The sequence below is a fragment of the Jaculus jaculus genome, chromosome 11 (assembly GCF_020740685.1).
Source record: "Jaculus jaculus isolate mJacJac1 chromosome 11, mJacJac1.mat.Y.cur, whole genome shotgun sequence".
Classification (NCBI taxonomy): domain Eukaryota; kingdom Metazoa; phylum Chordata; class Mammalia; order Rodentia; family Dipodidae; genus Jaculus; species Jaculus jaculus.
The window spans coordinates 109,762,877-109,777,844 of record NC_059112.1 but is presented as its reverse complement, the minus strand read 5'-3'; the positions used below and the strand labels follow the sequence as shown (position 1 = coordinate 109,777,844).

The 14,968-nt window shown below is 43.8% G+C and overlaps 1 protein-coding gene across 4 annotated transcripts in view; it reads left to right on the top strand.

Moving 5' to 3' along the window:
• The window catches only part of Cluap1 (clusterin associated protein 1), a 35,348-nt gene that overhangs the window by 17,961 nt on the left and 2,419 nt on the right, over window positions 1-14,968 (top strand). For all 4 annotated transcript variants that reach the window (XM_004652215.2, XM_045161419.1, XM_045161421.1 and 1 more), the window contains 3 exons: window positions 2,326-2,398; window positions 6,234-6,341; window positions 13,324-13,379. In XM_004652215.2, the coding sequence (XP_004652272.1) occupies window positions 2,326-2,398; window positions 6,234-6,341; window positions 13,324-13,379 (237 nt within the window). The remainder of the gene's footprint in view (window positions 1-2,325; window positions 2,399-6,233; window positions 6,342-13,323; window positions 13,380-14,968) is intronic.

Here is a 14,968-nt window from a genome sequence, read left to right as displayed (position 1 = left end):
TTCTTTTTCTTTCTTTTTTTTTTTTTTTTTTTTTTTGGTTTTTCAAGGTAGGGTCTCAGTCTGGTCCAGGCTGACCTGGAATTAACTCTGTCATCTCAGGGTGGCCTTGAACTCATGGCAATCCTCCTACCTCTGCCTCCCGAGTGCTGGGATTAAAGGCGTACGCCACCACGCCCGGCTGAGATTCATTTTTTATAAGTATTTTATTGGTACTTATATCCCCACTAAGTAAGCAGCTAGCCTTGAGTACATATCTAAACTCTTGCTTAGTGTGTTCAGTTAAAGGTTTTTAGGTCCTACTGAATCACCCAAATGAGCTCATTAGAGACTGTTTTATAAAGAAGACTGGCAGCTTATAAATTCTGATTGCAAACAATATACCCAGAACCTGACCAGCAGCCTTACAGGCTGCTACACAAGAAAAAGAACATTTAAGATCCCAGCACGAGCTGATAAATGTGCAATTCAGAGCCAAGGAAGGTGGACTAAGTTGTAGTCACTGTTTCAACAGTGTTTTTCCCTCAAGCATGTTTTTGCCTTACGTGAGGACCATCATTGAGCATGAATAGCACTGAGCACCACATGAGCAGTGGAACTCCCTCACAGTGTTATTAAGAACTTGGTATTGGTGTGTGCTAACTGTCTTACAAAGCAAGACGGGTGAATTCAAGCAATTTGTCCTAGAAGACTGACTAGGAGTGACTGACACAAATGTGTGGACTCAGGATATCCTGACCTGTAACTCATTGCCACCTCTGCTTTGTGACAGAGAGGTAGCCATTGAGGAATGAGATATAGGAAGTCTGACATTCCGGATGTTTCAAACAGTCCTGGGTGTCTGGGAAAGAACAGTAAAGGGCCAGAAATCAACTTCGACCAATCATTTGTTGTATCACTAGGCCACTGCCAGCAGGGAGAGCGTGCTAAAGAATGCGCCTTAGAAGGCAAGTAGATGCACGGTTACTTCTGAGATGCCTTCTCCTCTCCCTTCCAGTGCCTTTCTGCACTGCTCCTTTCTCCATGCATTGACTTCTGTTCCCTCTAAGAAGCCCGTGCCTGATACACAGTGCTTTCTTTTTAATGTATAGAACACAAAACAAATTTTAAAAATTAAGATTTTTTTTCTCTTACTGTATTTTTTAAATCTATTTTTATGAGAGAGAGAGAGAGAGAGAGCAAGCAGGAGAGAATTGGCATGCCAGGGCCTCCAGCCATTGCAGTTGAACTCTAGATGTATGCACCAACTAGTGTGCATGTGTGAACTTACACACTTATGACACCTTGTGAATCTAGCATACATAGGACCTGGAGAGTTGAACATGGGTCCTTAGGCTTTGCAGGCAAGCACCTTAACCACTAAGCTATCTTTCCAGCCCTTTTTAAACTATTTTATTTATTAACAGGGAGGTGGGGGAGAATGCACACGCCAGGGCTTCCAACCACTGCAAACTAACTCCAGATGTATGCACCACCTTGTGCATCTGGCTTATGTGGATACTAGTGAATCTAACCCGAGTCCTTAGGATTCCCAGGCAAGTACCTTAACTGGTTAGCCATTTCTTCATCCCTCTTACTGCATTTTTTTGTTTGATTTTGTTTTCCGAGGTAGGGTCTCAGTCTAGCTCGGTCTGACCTGGAATTTCCTCTGTAGTCTCAGGGTGACCTCAAACTCATGACGATCTTCCTTCCTCTGCCTCCCCAGTGCTGGGATTAAAGGCATGCAGTACCAAGCCTGGCTCTCTTACTGTATTTTAACAATAATGTAGGTTTGTTTGTTTATTTTGAGACAGTGTCTTGATATGTTACCCATACTGGACTGCTTCAGCCTCTTGAGTACTGAACTGTAGCCCAACATCATCAGCGCCTTATTTTATAATCTAGGTGAAATATTACATCCTCTTCCTAGCCCCACCTGGGAACTAAGACTAGGATTTCCTACTTTCTCTTCCCAGCCTGACCCCTGTCCATTAGCGTCTTTCAACACTGGAATGCAGCAGTGTGGGCAGAAAAAAAGCAACCTTTCTAAATCTGTTGGGAACAGGAGGGTTGTGCCTACCCATGCCGACATGTCTGCTCCTTTGTTCACAGCCTCTATAGGCAGGCGTAATGGGCTTCGTTGTGTCGTTCGATTATTTCAGGGGCCTGCGTATGGTAGGAGGAGTGAGGGCCTGGGGCCAGCATGTCACTTCCAGAGCCATTTCCATAGGCTGCTGAGTAGAGCACAGTGGAAGGGCACAGATTTGGGGACATTCTGAGATCAGCTTCGGTTTTAGATGACAAACATTGCAGTATTTACACAACAGTCTGGATTTTCCTCTTTCATAGGAAGCTGAAAACACTCTCCGTCTGATGCAGAACAAGCTGAAGGAAGAGGAGAAGCGGCTGCTCAAGAGTGGGAGTAAGACTTAACACCCTTATCTATGTTTTTAAAAATATTTATTTTCTTTAAAGTATTTCTTCAGAGGGTAGAGAGATAGCTCCGTACTTAAAAGTGCTTGCTTGTAAAACTTTTTTTTTACTTTTATTTATATGCAAGCAGAAAGAGGAAAAAAAAAGAGACAGAAAATGGGTGCCAGGGCCTCTAGCTCCTGCAGACAAACTCCAGATACATGTGCCACCTTGTGCACCTGGCTTATGTGAATACTGAGGAATCAAACCTGGCTCCTTAGGCTTCGCAGAAAAACTGTCTTAACTGCTAATCCATAAAACATTTTTTTCTTTCAGTGGTTTTTAATTTTTTTTTAAGGTTTAGGGAAATTTTATTTGGTTATAGATAGAATTTATGAGAAGGAAGATATACAGAGTGCATACCCAAGAGGCACAATGTTTTCCATTTTTTTAAATTGTGGTAACAATTGGATGAGATTTATATTCTTAAACATTTTGTAAGCAAGTGCCTTTAATTATGGAGCTAAATCCCTAGCCCATCTCTTGAACATTTTAATATGTAGCAAACCCATGACTGTTGTTGTAGCTATAAGATTTTATATTTGGTACCATCTAAGTTCACGTGAACCTGGTTTAAATTGCACAGCATTTAAAGTACATTCCATTCTTGTGACAATTAAAACAGTGTTTGTCCTTGTTTATATGCTACAAGCAGTTTGGATTATGTGTAATAGGGAATCATAAAAGAAAATGTATGAGGTACAAATGGTTTCATATTTTAGGGCAAGCTGAAAAAGCAACTATTAGATGCATGTCAGTGAAGATGTCACTTGCTTGGTAGTACCTTGTCTCTAGTGTGACCCTGTCATCAGAATTTCTCAACAAGGCTCTTACCTGTAGAGAAAGGTAATGCTTAGATCTGGGAAGAAATCCTCTCTGTGACTGCCTAGCACTGCTCACACATGGCCTCTGTCACCAGGGCCCCAGTTCAGCCTTGGGAGCAATGGTCTTCCTGTGACATTGGCCTAGTTCTCTGTGGAATTGTCATTCTTGCTTGGTGCTCTGCTTTCACGACAAAGACAGTGTGTTTCTTGCTCTCTTCCACCCTCCCACCATGCCTGTCCCCTCTGTCACTTTCCTTTTTACCTGTTCTCAGGGAAGACTGAAAGGGGACAGGGACTGTTGGAAGTTTTCTAAGATGAAGCCAAGGAAACTGAAAGGGTTTCTCTAGCCAAGTTGTTGTTCCCTGTTTTAGTTACAATTCAGCCAAGTGAGAAATCAAATGTTATCATGAATTTTGGTGTGTAGTACCTAGAATTATGACTTAATATAATTTTCCTGGATAAAGTAAAAAGGGAACTAAATTGAATAGTGATCTTGTGTAATAGTCATTTGTTCATGTTACTGAGGATTAATTTTCTGTGTAAGGACTTTTGGAACATGTAGTTTTCTAAAATTATGTGTTGGCGACCTTGAAGGATGCTCTTGGTGACACTGTCTTCAGTTCCCCGGCTTGCCTTTCTGTGCTGTAGAACCCAGCTCTTCTCCCCCTGGCTAAAGAAAGCAAAAAGCTTCCCTTGGTGCTAGGTCTAGCTCTCATGGCAATCACCCTTTCGCAGCGAATGTAAGACCCTTGGTAGACTGATGATAATTACTGTATTTCCTGAATGACTTCTTAGTCAGTCATCAAGCTAGCAACTGCAAACCCTCCACTTTCCTCCTTGAAAACCCCTATCACTCCCTGGGTGTGGAGAACTCAGATGGTGGCCACAGAGGAAGTGTTCAGCTTGTAAGCACAAAGATTCCAAACATGCATTTAAGAAACTTATATAAGGTCTGGAAGGATGGCTTAGTGGTTAAGGCGTTTGCCTGCAAAGCCAAAGGACACAGGTTTGATTTCAACTTCCCAGGACCCATGTAAGCCAGATGCTCAAGGTGGTACATACATCTGGAATTCATTTGCAGTGGCTGGAGACCCTGGCATGCCCATTCTCTCTTTCTCTGTCCCCGTCCCTCCCTCCCTCCCTTTTTCTCTCTGTCAGATAAATAAATAAAAATAAAATATTTTTAAAAATAAATTTAGTCAGGTGTGGTGGCTCATGCCTTTAATCCCAGCACTTGAGAGGCAGAAGTAGGAGGATTGCCATGAGTTTGAGGCCACCCTTCGACTACATAGTGAATTCCAGGTCAGCCTGGGCTAGAGTGAGACCCTACCTTGAAACACCCCCCAAGAAAGAAAGAAATTTGTTTTTTTATTTAATATTTTATTTATTTGTTTGAAAGAGAGAGAGAATGGGCATGCCTGGGCCTCCAAACACTGCAAACAAACTCCAGATGCATGCATCACCTTGTACATCTGGCTAACGTGGGCCCTGGGGAATTGAACCTGGGTCCTTTGGCTTTGCAACCAAACACCTTTACTGCAAAGCCATCACTCAAGCCCAAGAAAGAAATTTATATGAAGAGTGATTACACTGAAAATGACTTTTTAAAATGTTATAGCCAGGTGTGGTGGCACACACCTTTAATCCTAACACTCAGGAGGCAGAGGTAGGAGGGTCACTGTGAGTTTGAGGCCACCCTGAGACTACATAGTGAATTCTAGGACAGCCTGGACTAGAATGAAACCCTACCTTGAAAAACAAAAAGAAATGAATAAAATAAAAGAAAAAGTTGTATTTTTTTTTTTTTTTTTTTTTTTTTTTTTTTTTTTTTTTTTTTTGTGCGTGTGGTGCCCTGGTATAGAACCTAGGACTTCACAAAAGATAAGCATGTACTATATACCATTGAGCCACACCCCAGGACATATATGTTTAAAAAAAAAAACAAAACATGGTGGCGCACACCTTTAATCCCAGCACTCATGAGGCAGAAGTAGGAGGATTGCTGTGAGTTTGAGGCCACCCTGAGAATACGGAGTGAATTCCAGGTCAGCCTGTGCTAGAATGAGACCCTACCTCGAAAAACCAAAAAATAATAAAATGAAATCGAATTTTCCACAGTGAAGAATATCCCATGCCCCAGCTTTCCTAGGACAGCACATGCTGCCATCCTAAGTCTGGGCTTCATGCCCCCATCCTGCCTTGATGCCTTTCTGCCCAGCCCCTCTCCCCGTGCTTGGTATGGCCAAGGAGGCTAACATCCTAGTAGCACAGTCTAATACCCAGAGCAGAGTGGACTTCCCCAACTTAAGAACTTCTAGCTACCTTGACAGGTGGCTCCTCAATTAAAAACGTTCACAGACTGAGCTGGAGAGATTGTTCCGTGGTTAAAAGGTGCTTGCTTGAAAGCCTGAGAGCCTGGGTTCAATTCCCCAGTACTCACATAAGGCCTTGCTTACAGGAGCAAGATGCCCTGCTGTACATATTCTCATTCTCTTTCATTCTCTGTCTCTCTCTCTGTCTCCCTCTCTGCTTGCAAATAAAATATTTTTTAAAAAAATTACAGGGCTAGAGAGATAGCTTAGTACTTAAGATGCTCGCCTGCAAAGCCAAAGGACCAAGGTTTGATTCCTCAGAACCCATGTAAGCCAGATGCACATGGTGGTACATGCATCTGGAGTTCATTTAGGGTGGCTGGAGGTCCTGGTGGTCCCATTCTCTGTCTGCCTCTTTCTCTCTCTCAAATAAATAAAGTATAAAAATTCACAGACTGTCACCATGCTTCTAATATCTGACCTGCTTTTTTCTTGCTTTGGGAAATTGCTTTAAACAAATAGCACATTGTGGTCTGCATTCTCTTCACTAAGCAAATCTAAGGGATGTGCATAGAGCTTTTGCACAAGAGCCTTGCTAAAGAGAAGATGTTTGGTTATAATGAAGGTTCTTCCTTTTGGATCCTTCCAGGTAATGATGACTCGGACATAGACATCCAGGAAGATGATGAGTCTGACAGTGAACTTGAGGAGAGACGGCTGACTAAGCCACGGACTGCCATGGAGGTGCTCATGCAAGGTAGTGCAGCTCCCTTCTCTTGCCCGGTTTCCCATACCATGGTCCAGGGCTGCTTAGCATTGTGGTCTACAGTACACTGGGAATGGCCTTCAGAAGCAATTCCCACCTCAAGAATTTTGTTGTTTATCAGCATCTGGCTCTAGACTGCTCAGTGGCCATTATCACCCCAATATTCCTTTTTATTTATTTTATTTTTTTTTTGCTTTGTTTTGTTTTTTGAGGTAGAGTCTCACTTTAGTCCAAGCTGACCTAGAACTCACTCTGTAGTCTCAGGGTGCCTAGAATGCACAGTGGCCCTCCTACCTCTGCCTCCTTAGTGCTGGGACTAAAGGTGTGCACCACCATGCCCAGCTTCAACTCCCCTTTTTATTTTTTAAATATATATATAATTTATTTGAGAGAAAGAGGCAGAGAGAGAGAATGGGCACGCCAGGGCCTCTAGCCACTGCAAACGAACTCCAGATGCATGTGCCCCCTTGTGCATCTGGCTTATGTGGGTCTGGAGAGTTAAACCAGGATCCTTAGGTTTTCCAGGCAAACTCATTAACTGCTATGCCATCTCTCCAGCCCTCATTTTTATTTTTAAAAATATTTTATTCATTATTTGTTTGCAAACAGAGAAAGACCGACAGACAAATAAAATGGATGTGCCAGGGACTCTTGCTACCGTAAAACAAACTCCACTTGCAGTTGCTACCTTGTGCATTTGGCTTTATGTGGGTGGCTGGCTCTCAGCCTTTGCAAGCACCTTTCACCTCCGAGCCACCTTCCGCCTCACAGCATTCTTCTTAATGGCTGACGCACACATTGTTATGAATGTGATAACATTCACTCTTTTTCCTGTATACACTTATTTCTGCATGTAAGCAAATGTTTCTTTAGGCTACTTTCAAGTGGAATTTTTAGGTCAAATTTTCTTTACATTTTCTTTTTTGAGATATTCTTGCTATATAGCCTAGGATGGCCTCAAACTCACAGTCCAAGTGCTGCCAACCATACCTATATATCAACTCTTAATTTACTTTTTTTATTTTGGTTTTTTTGAGATAGGGTCTCACTCTAGCCCTGGCTGACCTAAAATTTACTATGTAGTCTTGGGGTGGCCTTGAACTCATGGTGATTCTCCTACTTCTGCCTCCCAAGTGCTGGAATTAAAGGCATGTGCCACCACAGCTGGCTCTATCGACTCTATCAACTCTTAATTTTATTTATTTATTTATTTATTTTTTTGGTTTTTTTGAGGTAGGGTATCATTGTAGCCCAGGCTGACCTGGGATTCACTATGGAGTCTCAGGTGGCCTCAAACTCACAGCAACCCTCCTACCTCTGCCTCCTGAGTGCTGGGATTAAAGGCATGTGCCACCACACCTGGCTCAACTCTTAATTTTGATAGTAGTGCCACCCATTAATGTTTGGAGCACAGATACTTTTTGTTTGTTTTTGATGTAGGGTCTCGCTGTAGCCCAGGCTAACCTGGAATTCACTGTGTAATCTCAGGGTGGCCTTAAACACTGAGTTTTTGGTTTTTTTGTTTTTTTGTTTTTAATTCTTGAGAGAGAGACAGAGAGAGAGAAGGAGGTAAGAATAATGGTCATGCCAGGGCCTTTCAGCCACTGTGAATGAACTCCAGACTTGTGCACATGTGCGACTTGGATGCTTGCATCACTTCTGCATCTGGCTATGCAGGATCTGGAGATTCAAACAAGTGTTCTTAGGCTTTGCAGGCAAGTGCCTGAACCACTAAGCCATCTCTCCAGCCCAACAGAAACATAAAAAAAATTATTTTATTTGAGAGAGAGAGAGAATGGGGGCATGCCAGGGCCTTCAGCCACTGCAGAGGAACTCCAGATGCATGCACTATCTTGTGCATCTGACTTACATGGGTCCTGGGGAATTTAACCTGGGTTCTTTGGCTTTGTAGGCAAGTGCCTTAACCACTAAGCCATTTCTCCATCCCCAAAAGAAACTTTTTAAGTCTTTTGAAACAGTGTCTCATTATATAGACATGACTCAACTCAAACTTAACATCCTTCTGCCTCAGTTTACCAAGTACTGGATTTACAGATAGTTGCAATTTTGTCCCTAGTAAATTTCAGGGCTAAAAATCCTTGTCCTTTCATTTTTTTTTTTTTTTTTTTTTGGTTTTTCGAGGTAGGGTCTCACTCTAGCTCAGGCTGACCTGGAATTCACTATGGAGTCTCAGGGTGGCCTCGAACTCTCGGAGATCCTCCTACCTCTGCCTCCCGAGTGCTGGGATTAAAGGCGTGCGCCACCACGCCCGGCTCTTTCATCTTTTTATACAACTTTTGTTGTTAAATGTTTTGCCTTATTTAGACCCATTTATCTTCATTTATTATATAACACGTTTTCCATAGGATAATTACATGCTATGTTTTCTTTCAGTTTCTTTTTACTTTTTCACAGCTTCATGACATAAACAGAGGTTAATGACAGAACTCCCATTTGATGAGAGGAAGCCATGGCTGCAAAAGTGTGTGACTGGCTCACAGTGATCTAGGAAAGGCAGCGATTCTCCTAAGTTGTGTTGACTACCTGAGCTGCAGAGTAAAGATTTATGTAGAAAGCTGGGCGTGGTGGTGCACGCCTTTAATCCCAGCGTTTGGGAGGGAGAGGTAGGAGGACTGCCCTGAGTTTGAGGCCACCTTGAGATTACATAGTAAATTCCAGGTCCTCCTGAGCTAGAGTGAAACCCTACTTTGAAAACAAAAACAAAACAAAACAAAACAAAAATTCATGTAGGGTTTGTAGAGATGGCTTAGCGGTTAAGGCGCTTGCCTGTGAATCTAGGAACCCATGTTGGACTCTCCAGATTCCATGTAAGCCAGACACACAAAGGTGAGGCAAGTGCAAGGTAGCACATGCCCACTAGGTGGCACAAGCACCTGGTGTTTGATTTCAGTGGCTGAGGCCCTGGTGCACCAATTCTGTCTCTCTGGCTCTCTAAAATTTAAAAAAAAAAACAATCACATAGTCTAGTTCCTGAAACTATGAATGAGGGCTTCACATGCCACAGGGTTTGCAGTTATCTGACCAAGGGAGAGCTTCTGTAACTGGTGCTCATTAGTCTCTCTGGCCTGTTCTAAGCAGGCTACCCTGGAACTGCTCAGGAACCATTTGACTTTCAAAAGGAGGACTAAAATCCTTTGATAATAATGATGTTTGAAATATGAACTGATTACTCATTGTGATGCTCAGATTTTTAAAACTTTTCATTTTATAGCTTAGATCCAAATACAAGTGACAGCCGAGCGTGGTGGTGCACGCCTTTAATCCCAGCACTCAGGAGGCAGAGGTAGGAGGATCGCCGTGAGTTTGAGGCCACCCTGAGACTCCATAGTGAATTCCAGGTCAGCCTGGGCTAGAGTAAGACCCCGCCTCAAAAAAAAAAAAAAAAAAAATACAAGTGACATTGGTCCAAAAAAGGAAGATATTTTTTCTCAACAAAATAACATGCCAGTTCTACTGCATGTAAACCAGCAATGGAATTCAGTTATTTTATTTTTTTTTTTTTTGAGGCAGGGTCTCATTCTAGGCCAGCCTGACCTGGAATTCATTCTGTAGTCTCAGGGTGACCTCAAACTCATGGTAATCCTACTACCTCTGCCAAGTGCTGAGATTAAAGGCATGAGCCACCATGCCTGGCCAGAATATATATATATACACTTTAATTTTTCTATTTATTTTTATTTGAGATGGAGAGAGAATGGGGGTCAGAGAATGGGTGCACCAGGGCTTCCAGCTACTGCAAATGAACTTCAGATGTATACACCACCTTGTGCATCTAGCTTATATGGGACCTGGAGAATTGAACCTGGATCCTTAGGCTTTGCAGGCAAGTGCCTGCCATCTCTACAGCCCCAGGATACATTTTTTCTGTGTGTGTGTGTGTGTGTTTTGGATGAACTTGTACGGGTAGATGCACACACCCTATGCATGTGTACAGAGGCCAGAGGAGAACGTTGGGCATCCTCCTTTATCACTCTTTTGCTTTATTTCCTCAAGACAGAGTCTGTCACTGAGGCCAGAGCTGCCATTTTTAGTCAGATTGGTTGACCAGTAAGCACCATCCATTCTCTGGCCTCTGCTTCCCTCAGGAGTGGGGTTATAGGCATGTGTGGCCAAACTCAGATTTATGTGTGGGTGTTAAGGAATTGAACTCAGGGTGAGTCCGACCCTCTGAGGTCCTTGCGTTTGCACAGCAAACCCTATTACCTGCTGAACCACCATCTCAGCTCACAGGATGGTCATGATTCATGATTGTTTTGTTTGTGGTATTAGAGATTAAACCCTAGTCTTGAACATGTAGATCACTTAGCTACATCTGTAGCCTTCATGTGAATTCTTTGAAACATTTTATTTTTATGTATTTATTTATTTGAGAGAGAGAGAAAAAAGAGACAGAGAGAGAGAGAATGGGTGTACCAGGGCCTATAGCCACTGCAAGCACACTCCAGATATGCACCACCTTATCTGGCTTACATGGGTTTTGGGGAATTGAACCTGGGTCCTTTGGCTTCGCAGGCAAGTGTCTTAACTGCTAAGTCATCTCTCCAGTCCCCCTTTTTTAGGTTTTTCTGGGCTTTTTTTTTTTTTTTTTTTTTTTTTTTTTTTTGATTCTCAAGCTAGGGTTTCACTCTAGTGTAGACCCACCTGGAATTCACTATGTAGTCTCAGGGTGGCCTTGAACTCATGGCAATCCTCCTACCTCTGCCTCCTGAGTGCTGGGATTAAAGGCATGTGCTACAATGCCCAGCTTTTATTTATTTTATTTATTTATTTTTCTAAGGTAGAGTCTCACTCTAGCCCAGACTGACCTGGAATTCACTATGTAGTCTCAGGGTGGCAATCCTCCTACTTCTGCTTCCCAGTGCTGGGATTAAAGATGTGTGCCACCCCACCTGGCTCTGGGCATTATATTAGTTGTTTTTGTTTGTTGTGATGCAAGGACTCGCTCAAGCCCAGGCTGACCTGAACCTCACTCTGGAGTGCTAGAATTAAAAGCATGCATGTACTTTCTTTTTCCTTATCCTTTTTTTTTTTCTTTTCCTTTCTTTTTCCTTTTTTAAGATAGAGCCTAACTATATAGAGTAGGCTAGTCTTGAGCTTTCAGTAATCCCTCTGCTTCACTCTCCAAGTTCTGGATTATAGATGCACACCACTGCTTCTCACTATCACGTTAACTTTTTTAAAGATTTTTCTTTCTTTTTTTTTTTTAGTAGAGACAGACAGAGGGAGAGAGAGATAGTAAATGAGTGAGAATGGGCACACCAGGGCCTCTAGCCGCTGCAAACAAAGCCCAGATTCATGCGCCACCATGTACATCTGGCTTATGTGGGACCTGGAGAATCAAACCTGGGTCTTTAGGCTTCTCATGCATGTGCCTTAACCGCTAAGCCATTTCTCCAGCCCATGTTAATTTTTTTTTTTTTTTTTTTTTTGAGACAGGGTCTTACTGTGTTCCAGACTAGCCTGGAACTCACTGTGGAGCCCAGGCTGGTCTCATGGTGAGCCTCCTAACTCAGCCTTTCAAGGAGTGGGAATATAAGTGTAAACCACCACACCCAGCTACATGTTACTATTTTATTGCTCTTTCTCTATTTTAAAGTAGAAAGACAGAGCTGTACATGGTGGAGCACATCTATAACCCCAGCAGTATAGAGGCTAAGGCAAGATCAAGAGTTTAAGGTCAGCCTGGGTTATATATTGAGGCCCTATCTCAGAATGGGGGAGAGGGGCGGGCATGGTGGTGCATGCCTTTAATCCTAGCACTCGGGAGGCAGAGGTAGGAGGATCACCATGAGTTTGAGTCCACCCTGAGACTACCTAGTGAATTCCAGGTCAGCCTGGGATACAGTGAGACCCTATCTAAAAATAACCAAAATAGAAAAAACAATTAGGGAGAGGGAGAGATGGGGAGGAAAGAGAGGTAGGTAGGTAGGTACAGAAAATCCATGACAGGGGACTAGAGAGATTGCTAAGTGGTTAAGGCACTTATCTGCAAAGGCTGTTAAGCCAAGTTTGGTTCCCTAGTACCACATAAGGCCAGATACACAAAGTGATACATGCATCTGTTGTTCCTTTACAGTGGCTAGAGGCCCTGATGCATCCATTTTCTCTTTTTCCCTACAGGGTGTGGTGGTATACATCTTTAATTCCAGCACTTGGGAGGCTGAGGTAGGAGGATCATTGTGAGTTCAAGGCTAGCCTGAGGCTACAGAGTGAATTCCAGGTCAGCCTGGGCTAGAGCAAGGTCCTGCCTCCCAAAAACATAAAGAAAGAAAGAGCTGGGCGTGGTGGTGCACGTCTTTAATCCCAGCACTCGGGAGGCAGAGGTAGGAGGATTGCCGTGAGTTCGAGGCCACCCTGAGACTCCATAGTAAATTCCAGGGCAGCCTGGGCTACAGTGAGACCCTACCTCGAAAAACCAAAAAAGAAAGAAAGAAAACCCATTGGTATTTGTTGACAGTTCTAAATACTTGGAGCCTACTTACATAAGATTTGTATTATGGGTCTTCTAAGTTTTCTAAGGGAAAGCAAATCTTTTTGTCTTTTGCATGTGTGTATATACAGTATGTGTGTGTGGAGGTATGTGGGTATATGCATATGCATTCAGAGAACAGAGAATGTAGTGTTCTTTTTTTTATCATTCATTCATGTATTTCCTTGAGATGGGGTCACTCCCTTACCTCGGAGCAGCTGTCCATTAGTGACTCTCAGCAATTCTCCAGTCCACTCTGCTGCAGACTGGGGTTTTACACGTGCATGGTCACACTCACCTTTGCACCTGGGGTCTGGGGAGTTGAACTTGGCAGTCTCCTGCCCTGGAGGCCCTCATGCTTCAGTGGCAAGTGCTCTTCACCACCGAGCCCTCTCTCCAGCCTGGGAAAACAAGTTTTGAGTATCATGTCCTGTCTTCCCATCCAAAGTTTTCATATTTTCTTCATGCTTTTGTTTTTATCAGGAAGACCTAACAAACGCATCGTGGGCACAATGCAAGGTGGAGACTCCGATGATGACGTGAGTCCTGACCACCCCCTTGGCACTTATTTGCTTTTTGGTCTTAGGCTCTCTTTTAGCCTAGATTAGCTCAGAAGCTGCCAGCAGCCAGGGAACCACCTGTTCTCAGACCAGTGTGTGGCTTGCTTTGTGACAGAATGCAGCCTCTTAAGGGGCTGGCTCCATCTTGGCTTGTTAGTAGCTTGTTGCTCATTTCACACGGATATGCTTGCCTGTTTTCCTGCCTTCTCACTGTTCTTTCCACTCTCGCTCTCCAAAGACGGAAGGAGCGCCCGCTCACTTAGGTAAATGCCAGACTCCCGGCTCCAGGAAGCAGGTTGGTTTTTGTTTTTGCCTTGTGTTGCAGCTACCTTTTTGTTGGTGTCACAGAGCACCTGACCAAATGCAGCTTATGGGAGGAGAGTAGGTGTCTTGGCTGACTATCTCAAGGGGAAGCTCCATGATGGCAGGGGAGAGGAAGGCATGAGCAGAGGCTGGACATCACCTCCTTGCCTGCAGCATGTGGAAAACAGGAGAGTGACCCGAACTAACACTGGCAAGTTGGGATAATAAACCATCAAGGCGTACCCCCCAGCAACACACTTCCTCTGGCAAGGCTGCACCTCCCAAATTGCCACCAGCCGATGATCAAGCATTCAGAACGCTTAAGTTTATGGAGGGATGCCTAACTATTGCATTCCCCTGGTCACTGTAAACTCATGATCATCTATAATGTAAAATGCAATGCATTTACTCTAACTTTAAAAGTCCCCATAATTTTTATCAATCCCAACATTACTAAACATCCCATAGTCCAGGGTCTCTTAACTGTGAGCTGTATAGCCAAAAAACTGGCACAGAATTAACATTCACACTGTAAAAGATGGCACTGGGCATAGCAAAGAAAGATGGGACCAATGCAAGATCTAGAACATACGGGGCAAACATCAAATCCTGCACTCTCAAGCCCAGCATCTCTAGCCAGTGACAGTCTCTCGAGTTCCAGTCTGTCTGTCTGTTGATGTGCATCACCCTGCTCAGGGCCAGAAGAGCATCCTAGGGTGATGTTTTTGCTCCTGGGCAATGAATGAGCCACTCAGAAGAGATACTGCAGTGAAAGGCAGAATGGCCTCAAGGGCCCCTGTGATAAGGAGGGTCAAACACTGAGATCAAAGACAAGAAAGGAGCCAGGCATGGTGGTGCACTTAGGAGGCAGAGGTAGGAGGATCACCATGAGTTCAAGGCCACCCTGAGACTACATAGTGAATTCCAGGTCAGCCTGGGCTGAGACCCTACCTCAAGGAAAAAAAAAAGGATAAGAAAGTTGGTGGAAAGTCAGCAGACCCTTGAATTCAACCTAGAAATAATGGGATGACGCTCAGGACCAGCGCCCAAGACCAGCTCTCTGCGCAGCTCTATTCTGGGACTTGGGAGCAGGATCATAAGATGTTCTGTCCAACTGGGACCTCAAGAGAGGCAGGGCAGGAGACTGGGCTCAGGCCTCTGCTGCGTTGAGCTTTACTGGAGGATAACTGACTAGACAGCTTAGAACAGGAAGCCAGGGCTTCTCACGGTGGCAGGCCAGAGACACTACCTGACAGCCTGGGCCT